At 15.8% G+C, this 11952-nt stretch overlaps 1 protein-coding gene and 3 pseudogenes across 1 annotated transcript; 3 read left to right on the plus strand and 1 right to left on the minus strand.

Moving 5' to 3' along the window:
* The first annotated feature begins 212 nt into the window (after positions 1-212).
* Positions 213-1601, plus strand: LOC143219932 (cytochrome c oxidase subunit 1 pseudogene; annotated as a pseudogene).
* A 1894-nt stretch (positions 1602-3495) lies between these two features.
* LOC143219933 (cytochrome c oxidase subunit 3 pseudogene) lies at positions 3496-4332 on the plus strand (annotated as a pseudogene).
* Positions 4333-9192: 4860 nt separating this feature from the next.
* On the plus strand, positions 9193-10111 carry LOC143219935 (cytochrome b pseudogene; annotated as a pseudogene).
* Positions 10112-10438: 327 nt separating this feature from the next.
* Positions 10439-11202, minus strand: LOC143219934 (NADH-ubiquinone oxidoreductase chain 1-like; the record flags this gene model as incomplete). Its single annotated transcript, XM_076445722.1, has 2 exons — positions 10439-10664; positions 11054-11202. Coding segments are annotated over 2 exons (375 nt in total), but the record flags the coding sequence as incomplete, so codon positions are not given.
* Positions 11203-11952: the final 750 nt, after the last annotated feature.

Genomic DNA, 11952 nt, shown 5'->3' on the forward strand with positions numbered 1-11952 from the left:
TATTATATATATATATATTTATCAATTTAATTAATTCTTTAAGATTCGAAATTTTATATGCTTTTACATTACCAAAAAGATATATATAATAATGATATTCCTGACAAAAGGAATATTCTGATAAGATATTTATGAAAATTTATTTACTATTATTAGTTACAAAAATTTTAACATAATTTTTGAAAATTATAATATAATTTAATTTTGGAAAGATGAAGTATAATTTAATTTTAAATAAATTATATAAATTAATTTTAAGATATAAATATATAAATTTTATATATTTAATATATATTTTATATTTATCTTTCTTATTATTATGAAATATTATTTTAAAGTGATTTATTTTTCAGATTGTAACATTTAATAGAATTAGCATAATTAATTTAAATTCTAGTAATAAATTATCTAGTTTATTGATTTTTTATATATCAATTATTTCTAGAATTTTTTTTATAATTGTACCTTTTTTAATTGGAGGATTTGGTAATTGATTAATTTCTTTAATATTAAGGTAACCTGATATATCATTTCCTCGAATAAATAGTATTAGATTTTGATTGCTACCTCCTTCATTATTATTATTATTTGCTAGATGAATTTTTAATTTTATATCTAGAACTGGTAGAACTGTATGTCCACTTTTATCTAATTATATTTTTCATTCATCTCCTTCTGTAGATTTTGCAATTCTTTATTTACATACATCTGGTATTTCATCGCTTATAGGAGATTCAAATTTAATGACTGCAATTATATAAATAAAAAATTTTAGATAAGATTTACATAAAATACTTTTATTTCCTTGATCTCTTATTATTACAATAATTTTATTATTATTATCTTTACCTGTAGTAGCTGGAGCTATTACAATATTATTATTTCATCGTAATTTTAGTACATTTTTCTTTGATCCTATAGGAGGAGGAGATCCTGTATTATATCAACATTTATTTTGATTTTATGGTCATCCTGAAGTTTATATTTTAATTTTACCTGGTTTCGAATTAATTTCGCAAATTATTATAAATGAAAGTGGTAAAAAAGAAGTATTTGTTAATTTAGGAATAATTTATGCAATATTAGGGATTGGATTTTTAGGTTTTACTGTTTGAGCTGAACATATATTTACTATTGGAATAGATCTAGATACTCGTGCTTATTTTACTTCAGCAACTACACCTATTGCTGTTCCTACTGGAATTATAATTATTAGATGATTAGCAACTTATTATGGTTCAAAATTTGAAATAAATAATTCTATTATTTCATCTTTAGGCATTATTTTATTGTTTGCAATTGGAGGATTAACAGGAATTATATTATATAATTCATCTATTGATATTATTTTACATGATACATATTATGATGTTGCTCACTTTCATTATGTTTTATCAATAGGAGCTGTTTTTTCAATTATTTAAAGATTTATTCACTGATATCCAATAACTACTGGTTTAATAATAAACAAATAATGATTAGTATATCAATTTTTAATAATATTTATTGGAGTAAATTTAACATTTCTTCCTCAACGTTTTTTAGGTTTAATAGGAATACCTGGACGTTATCCTGATTACCCTGATTCTCATTATTGTTGAAATCTTTTATCTTCAATTGGTTCTGTTATTCCATTAAATAGAATAATTTTTTTATTATTTTTAATTATAGAAAGTTTATTTTATAAACGTTTATTATTATTTTAATTCTTTCAATCATCTTTAGACTAATTAATAAATTATCCTCCATTAAATCATTCATTTATTGAGTGCAGAATTTTAATAATTAAAAAATTTTTATATGGCAGAAACGTGCAATGAATTTAAAATTCAATTGTGTAAAATTTAATTTTATTATTAAAAATAGCAACATGAAATATATATTATTTTTCAAAATTCAAATTCCTTTTACTATGATAATTTAATTTATTTACATAATTTTATTATAATATTATATTAATAATTATTCTTCTTAACTCATATTTAATTGCTGATATTTTAAATAATAAATGTATTAATTTATATTTATTAAAATATAATTTAATTGCAGTAATTTGAACAATTATTCCAATAATAATTTCATTATTTATTGGTTTCCCATCGTTAAAGATTTTATATTGTATTGTTGAATTATTAAATCCTTTTTTTTCAATTATATCAATTGGTCATCAATGATATTGATCTAATTGTTATTCTGATTTTAATAATATTGAACTTGATTCATATATATTAATATATGAATCATTAAATCAATTTCTATTATTAGATACAGATAATCGAATAGTATTTCCTATAAAATTACCTTTACGTTTATTAGTTTCATCAGCTGATGTAATTCATTCTTGAACTGTACCATCTTCAGGTGTTAAAATTGATGCAATTCCAGGACGAATTAAACAATTTAATTTATTTTGTTAACGAGCTGGATTATATGTTGGACACTGTTCTGAAATTTGTCGTATAAATCATAGATTTATGCCTATTACTGTTGAAAGAACATCTTTAACTAATTTCATAAAATGAATTAAAAATAAAGTTTAATTTAAAAATTAGTTAAAATATATAACATTAAATTGTCAATTTATAATAAATATCCCTTATTATTTTTTAAATATTTAAATGATTAAATATCTTAAATTTAAAAGAATTGATCTTTTAATTCAATAATAGTTAAAATTACTTTTAATGAGTTCCACTAATAAGACCAATTTTTTTATGTGAACTATATATTTTTATAATTTTTGACTTATTATACTTAATAATTAAATTAAATTATATATTAATTAATTTAAATTATAATGAAAAAAAATTAATTTCAATAAATGAATTTTAATTTTATAAATTTATTTGAAATATTTACTCCAATAATTAGAATAAATAATTATAGAAATTTTATTTCTAATTGAATAATTTATATAATTTTATTAAATAATTATTATATTATTTTAAATTGAATTAATATTTTATTTATTATATTTATGAAATTATTATGTAAAGAATTCATTATAATTTTTAAATATAATTCAAATATTGTTATTTTTATAAATTTATTAACATATATTCAAATTACTAATTTTTCGGATTAATTCCTTATGTACTTACTCCAATAAGACATTTATTATTTAATTGAATATTATCATTAACATTATGAATAGCTATTATTTTATATATAATAATTAATTCTTATAAATTATTTTTTATTCATTTAGTACCTTTAAATTCACCTTTATATTTAATAAAGTTTATAGTAATTATTGAATAAATTAGAAATATTATTCGCCCTTTAACTTTATCAATCCGATTATATGCTAACTTAATTTCTGGTCATTTAATTTTAACACGATATGGCAATTTTATTTTAAATATTTCAAATTTAATCTTTGTTTCTTTTTTAATTCAAAATATGTTAATAGTTTTAGAAATTTTTATATCATTCATTCGAAATTATGTATTTTCAATATTAATAATTCTATATTATTCTGAATATTAAAATTTGATGATAATAAATAATTTTCCTTATCACTTAGTTACATTAAGACCTTGACCTTTATTAATGGCACTAAATTTAATAAATTCAATAATTGATTTAATTAATTTAATATAATTCATATTTAATTATCAATTATTAATAATAATTTTTAATATAATTTTAGTTTTTATTTTATGAATACGAAGTATTATGCGTGAAAGAACTTATCAAGGACATCATACAAAGTATGTAATAAATTTTTAAAAATTTGTATAATTTTATTTATTTTATCAGAATTATTTTTTTTCATTTCTTTTTTATGAAGTTATTTTATATATTTTATATTATATAAGAAATTATATAAAATATATATTTAATATATATATTTCTTCCTCAATTGAAATTATAAATATATGATCACCTAAGGGTATTATTTTATTTAATTATTTACTAATTGCATTATTGAAGTCAATTATTTAAATCTATTCAGGATTTACTCTTTCAATGTGTTATAATTATATATTAATATAATTTAAAAAATCAATTATATGTATAATTTATACATTAATTTTAGGTTTACGATTTATAGTAATTCAATTATTTGAATATATTTATTCATATTTCACAATTATTGGTAGAGTTTTTTGTTCATTATATTTTTTAATAACAGGATTCCATGGATTTCATGTATTAATTGGATTAATTATATTATTTTATACATTTTTGCGATTAAAATTTAATCATTTTTCAAAATCTCATTATTTTATTTTTGAATTTTCAGTTTGATATTGGAATTTTAAAGATTTAATATGATTAATTTTATATTTCAAATTATATTTATTAGATTTAATTTATTATATATAGTATAAATAAATACATTTAATTTCCAACTAAATAATTATTATAAAATTAATGTACATAAAATACTTATTATAATAAATTTTATTTATTTATATTTATTAGTAATATTAGTTTCATTACTTTTGTTTTCACTTAATTTTTCATTTCCTATAATATTTAAAAATAAATTAGAAAAAAAGTTATCTTTTGAATGTGGATTCAATATAATTTTTAAATCTATTTTACTATTTTCTTTTCCTTTTTATATAATATCCTTAATATTTTTAATTTCTGATGCCGAAATTATTGTATTAATACCAATTACTTTTATATTAAATAATATAGATGATTATAATATAGAATTATTAATTTCTTTTTTTCCATTTTCTTTATTTATTATTTTATTAATTAAATGAGTTAATGAATATTTCAATTGATTATATTAATAAAATGTAAATAGTTTTAAAAAAATATTGATTTGTGTAATCATATATATAGAAAATTATTTTATGTATATAAAAAAATTTTTTAAAGTTTAAATTTTCTTTAATATTTTCAATATTATACTCATTCTAAAGCTATTCAAATATTTAATGAAATAAAAATAAACAAAGCTTCTAACTTTATAACTAAAATTAATAATATTATTGTTTCTAATATACATATAATAAATAAATAAATAATTTAATTGAAAAAATTAATAATAAAAATATAAAAATTAATAATATTATAAATTTTAAAATTGAAATAAATATTGATTTCATTTAATAATAATATAACTTTAATTGCAATTAGTTTTATAATAATTTTCTCAAATATAATTTCATATAAATAAATATATTGTAATGATTTTAAATAAGATTTTTTATAAATTAAATTTAGATTTATAATGTTATCATAAAATATTATAATATTTTTTCAAAATATTATAATATTTTTTCAAAATATTAATTTATTTAAAATTCTGTTTAAAAAAATCTTTGTACACATGCTTTGAAAATTAATATTTTTATAAACAAGTTTAAAATTATAATTTCTAATATAAACATTAAATTAAATATAATTTTACCTTAAAAAATTCTGAAAATGATGATAATTAATATGCAAAAATTTAATAATTGTCATCTCTAATGTAAATTAAATTTATATTAAAATTTTTATTTAATAAATTTATTATAATTCGAAAAGAATATATAACAGTTAATATTGTTCTAATAATTAAGTTTAAATTTCTAAATAAATTTATTTTTGAAATGAAATAATTTTCAATTATTACATCCTTAGAATAAAATCCAACTAATAAAAGGAAAACTATTAAACTAAATAAAGAAAATAAAAAAATTAATCTTATTATTGGATAAATATAAAATATTCAAGTAAAAAATTTTAAATTTGGATTATTATTTCAATAATGAATGTAACTTCCTACACATATAAATATTAAAGATTTAAATATTGAATTAATAAATAAATGTAAAAAAAGCTAAATCCTTTATGTTTAAAGATATAATTCTTATTATAGAACTTAATTGACTTAAAGTTGAGTATGCTACAATTTTTTTAATATCTTACTCAAAATTTGCAGAAATACCTGAATATAACATTGTTAATATAGAAATTAATAACATAAAATTCTTATAATTTAATTCTAATAATTCTAAATATCGAAATAATAAATATACACCTGCCGTTACTAACGTTGAAGAATGAGCTAAAGATGAAACTGGTGTTGGAGCTATTATAGCTATTGGTAATCATGTACAAAAAGGAATGTATGCTCTTTTAGTAAAAATTAATATAATAAATAAAATTATTATTAAATTATTAAATTTATATAATAATGAATTTCATCTACCAAATATTATTATTATAGAAATTAATATTAATAAAGAACAATCACCTAAACGATTTAAAATAATTGTTAATATTCCGGAATTAAAAAACTCATTTTTTTGATAATAACTAATTAAACATATAAGAGATTATTCCTAATCCGTCTCAAACAATTATAATAGATAATATATTAAAACTAATAATTAAAAAATATATAGAAATTAAGAATAATATTACTCAACAAAAAAATCGTTTAATAAAAAAATTTTCTAAATTTGTATAACTAATACTATATAATAAAATTATTGATCTAATTAATGATACTAAAAATAAAAATATTATTCTTTTTGAATCTAAATAAATTATAAAATTAAATTTTATAGAATTCAATCTGGAAATATTTCGTTCCACAGTAATAATATTATTAATTAATAAATAATATAAATTAAAAATTAAAACAAAGAAACTTAAAAAAAATAAATAAATTCTGTAAATGTATAATTTAATTATAATTTAATATTAATATTTTATTAGTAAAACTTATTTTTAAAATTAATATTTTATAATTATTTAAATTAAAATTAAAATTAAATTAAATACAAAAATATTTGAAGGAATTCAATGTATTATTGAAGTAAAATAATTAATTAATTTACCATTCAATAAGTTAAACATAAAATAATAATTACCATGATTAATAAATGAAAATAAGTAAATTGAATATGTAAATCTTAATAAATAATATCAAAATTATATTAATAATAAAACTTTACATTTATAAATTAAACTTATTAATAAAAATATTTCTGTAATTAAATTTATTGAAAAAGGAGCAGATCTATTTGAAGAACATGATGTAAATCGCATTGATGATATTGAAGGTATGAAATTAATTAAACTTTTGTTAATTATTAATAAACGCCTATATGTTTGTTTATAAACTATTTTAATTAAATAAAATAAATCCAGATGATCTAAATCTTTGAGAAATTATTATTATATATCTACCATGAATACATAATTTAGAAAAAGTTATTATTCCTATTAATATTATTCCCGTATGACTAATGGAAGAAATAGCAACAATTAATTTTATATCTAACTGACGTAAACATATATTCATAAAATTAATATATCTGAAATTCTTATTATTAAAATATAATTATTTATTTTAAAAAAACAGTATTTAAAAGTAAATATTAATCGTTATAATACATAACTGCCTAATTTTAAGATAATTGATGCTAGAATTATTGAACCATAAAAAGGTGCTACTACATGAGCTTCTATTAACCAAGAATGTATCATATATATAGGAATTTTAACTAAAAATGATAATAATATATAAATAAATATAAATATTGAAATATAATTATTAGTTAATTCTATTTACTAAAAATTTAAATTATTACTTTTTATATATAAACGTGAAAGAATAAATAATAAAGGCAATGAAAAAAATAACGTATAAAATATCAAATAAAATCTTGCTAAAATTCGATTTATAGAATTACATCAATTTATCTTTAATAAGAAAATAATTAATAACCTAGCTACAAATATTAAATAAAAAAATAAGTAATTCAAAGAAATAAAAAAAATATATAAATATCATTATTATATAATTAATTAATTAACATAATTTATACTCTTTATTTAAATTTTAAAAAATTAATGAAAAAATTCATAAAGTTGAAATTCATAAATAAAAAGAATAAAACCTTAATCTTAAATATATAATAATAAATCTTAAATCTAATCAATTTAATTTTATTATTATAAAAAAAGTTATTAAAAATTATGAATTAGAATCTAAAATTAACTTAATTTTAGATTTAAAAAATGTTAATAATAAAATTAGTAATTCATTCATTTAAAAATTTTAATTAATTAACCAAATTAATTTAATTTTTTGATGACCATATATATAATTTAATCTTACTATTAAAGATAATCCTAAAATTGCTTCTCTTACTGAATAAATTAAATATATTAAATATATTCACACAATATTATTACAAATTAAATAAATTAAATTAGTAAAAGAAATTTTTTCAATTAAAATTAAAATTATTAAAAAATAATTATTAATATAAAATAATATAATAAATTTAAACACTAAAATAATAATTATAATTTCAACAATTATTATAATTTAATAAATATATTAATTTTGCAAATTAATAATAATAATTAATTATTTGAAGCTAAATTATATTTTTATATAAATAAAATTCAAAAAAATTTTTAAATAAAATTATTATAGTATCCAAAAATTTGTTTCTAAAAACAATTTTTAGGAAATTAAATTAAATATCATAATATACATATACATATAGATAAATATAATTTATATTAATAATAAATACAATATCAATAAATTTAACATTATTAATTATATCACTTTTAATTATAAATTTAATGTTAGGAATTAATAATTTTTATTCTCGTGTAACATATTTATTATTTTTTTTAAATTATTGTTTTAATTATAATGTATTTTTTATATATAAATTAATCACATCTATAAATGTTTACATTTCCGGTATTATAATTATTTTTTCTTATTTTATTACTTTATTAAATTTACCAAAATTTAAATGTAATAAAATTAATATTCTATGATTATTTATTAATTGATTAATAATTTAATAATAAATTATTTTTTATTTAAAAATTATTTATTTAATAATTTAAATTTAAATTTAAATTCTAATTTATTAATAATAATTGAAATGAAAAAATTTATTCAAATATTAATATACTATTTCTTATAATTATAATATTATTTGTTATTTTATATTTTTCAGTTAAAATAACATCCATTATGGAAAAATGAATACGAAAAAAAATATAAATTAATATGAGTAAATGTAAATAATTAAAAAGCAATAAAACCGTAAATAAATGAAACTGAATATAAATTTCAATGTTCTATTACTTTTTAATTTTTTATATAAATATTAATATTTTATATTTTACATACTAATTTATATTATCAATATTGTATATAGATATTAATATTATTATACCTATAAATATTAATATTATATGAAAATTTGGATCAATTCTTGATTTATTTTTATTAATTCAAATTTTTTCAAGTTTTATTTTATCATTAAATTATTGTCCAAATATTAATTTTGTATTTATAGGAATTTCTCGTATTATAAAAAATGTAAATTCTGGATGACAGATTCGATTAATTCATATAAATGGAGTATCTTTTTATTTTATAATAATATATTTACATATTGCACGAAATTTATTTTATTATTCATTTAAATTAAATATAGTTTGAAATATTGGAAGTGCAATTTTTTTATTATCAATAATAATAGCATTTATAAGAAATGTTTTACCATGAGGACAAATATCGTTTTGAGGAGCTATAGTAAATACAGATTTTGTATCAGCAATTCCTTATATTGGTCAATTATTAGTAGAATGAATTTCAGGAGGATTTTCAATTAATAATACAACATTAAATCGATTCTTATCTGTACATTTTATTTTACCATTAATTATTATAATAATAGTAATAGCACATTTAATTACTTCATATATTACCGGATCAACAAATCCTGTAGGAACAAATAGAAACATTTATATAATTCCATTTTATCCTTATTTTATAATTCAAGATTTAATAGGATTCATTATTATTCAAACTTTGTTCGTATTTATTAACATTCAATTTCCTTATTATTTTGGAGATCCTGATAATTTTGAAATAGCTATTTCTATAATTACACCAGTTCAGATTAAGCCAGAATATTTTTTATTTGCTTATTCAATTTTACGATCAATTCCTAATAAATTTGGAGGAGTAATTAGATTAATATTTTCAATTTTAATCTTATTTACATTACCTTTAATAAATAATAATTATTTAAAAAAATTTTTAAATTGTCCTATTAGACAATACTATTATTGATGTTTTATTAATAATTTTTTAATATTAACATGATTCGAAGGATAAATTACTGAATATCCTTATATTTATTTAAATATTTTTTTTTACTTCATCATATTTTTTATATTAGATTATATCATTTAAATTAAATAAATTTTGCGATTATTTAATTTATTAAAGTTAATAAACTTGAATAAGTATATATTTTGTAAATATATTATAAAAATTAAATTTTTCATTAACTTAAAAAAAAAAAATTATATTTTTTGTTTGTTAAATGTATTAATATTAAACAATTTAAAATAATAATTAATATATCAGTCCAACAAAAACGTATTAACTGATCAAATCGAATACGTGATAATAATGCTCGAATTCAAATTAATAAAATAAAATTAAATATATAAGAAATAAAAAATAATAATGAACAATAATTATAATTAAAAATATAATTAACAATAATAATCTTATAAATATAATATTTAAATATTCCGATAAAAAAATTATTGTAAATATTCTTCTATGATATTCATTATTAAAACCTGAAGCTAATTCTGATTCTCCTTCAATTAAATCATAAGTTGTTCGATTTAGATCAACCAATAAACTAATAAAACATATATAACATAAAGGATTTAATGAAATAGAAAGTATAATATTCAATTGATTTAATTTTAAATTCCTCAAAGAAAATCGTTATATTAAAATTAAAAAAATTATAGTTATAAAAAATATTCTAATCTCAAATGAAATTATTCGAGCAATTGATCGAATAGAACCTAATATTGCATAATTTTTATATGAAAATCAACCAATTAAAAAAACTGGAAAAATTATTAATCTTATAAGAAATAAAACAAAAATTATTGAATATTTAGATTCAATAAATATATTTAAATTAATTCAAGTAAAATTAATCATTAAAGAAACGATAAAATAACTATAATTATTGGACTGATAATAAATATTAAACTATAATTAAAAATAAATCATTCTTTAGTTAATAATATTAAAGTATCTCTAAAAGGTTGCGATAAACCTAAGAGTCCAATCATATTTGGTCCTGTTCGATATTGAATATATAATAATAATTTACGTTCAAGTAAAGTTAAAAGGGCAACCCCAATTAATAAGAAAATCATTATAATTAAAAAATTTAATATTCAAAAATAATAATAAATTTTATAAAATAAAATTATTATTTATTTTATACCTAGTATAATTTATTTAAACTCTAAATTTTACACACTTTAATTTGTTAAAATAATTATATTAATTTTAATTTTTAAATATTCATTATATACAATAAAATTATTTCTCAATGAAAGTCCTTTCGTACAACTAATTAATCAAATTATTATAGATAGAAACAGATCTGACTTACGTCGATCTGAACTCAAATCATGTAAGACTTCAAAAGTCGAGAAGACTTAACTTTTAAATTTCTACATTTAAAATTAATCATAATTCAACATCGAGGTCGCAATGATCTTTATTTATTTGTTATTTAAATAGATATTCCGCTGTTATCCCTAAGGTAATTTATTCTCCTGATTGGTATTATTATATCAAATTTAAATATTTCCCTAAATCAAAGTTTAATAAATATTATAATATAAAGTTTAATAAATTTACAAATCCTCCCAATTAAATATTAATTTATTAGTATTAATTAAACATATTATGAATTATTATTAAATTAGTATCAAATTCTATAGGGTCTTATCGTCCCATAATCTAATTTTAGCATTTTATCTAAGAATATACATTAATCAATTATAATTGAGACAGTATATATTTCATTCAATCTTTCAATTCATCCTTTAATTAAAAGATAAATGATTATGCTACCTTAGCACAGGCAATATACTGCATCTATTTGAAAATTCATTCAG

The sequence above is a fragment of the Lasioglossum baleicum genome, unplaced genomic scaffold (assembly GCF_051020765.1).
Source record: "Lasioglossum baleicum unplaced genomic scaffold, iyLasBale1 scaffold0102, whole genome shotgun sequence".
Classification (NCBI taxonomy): domain Eukaryota; kingdom Metazoa; phylum Arthropoda; class Insecta; order Hymenoptera; family Halictidae; genus Lasioglossum; species Lasioglossum baleicum.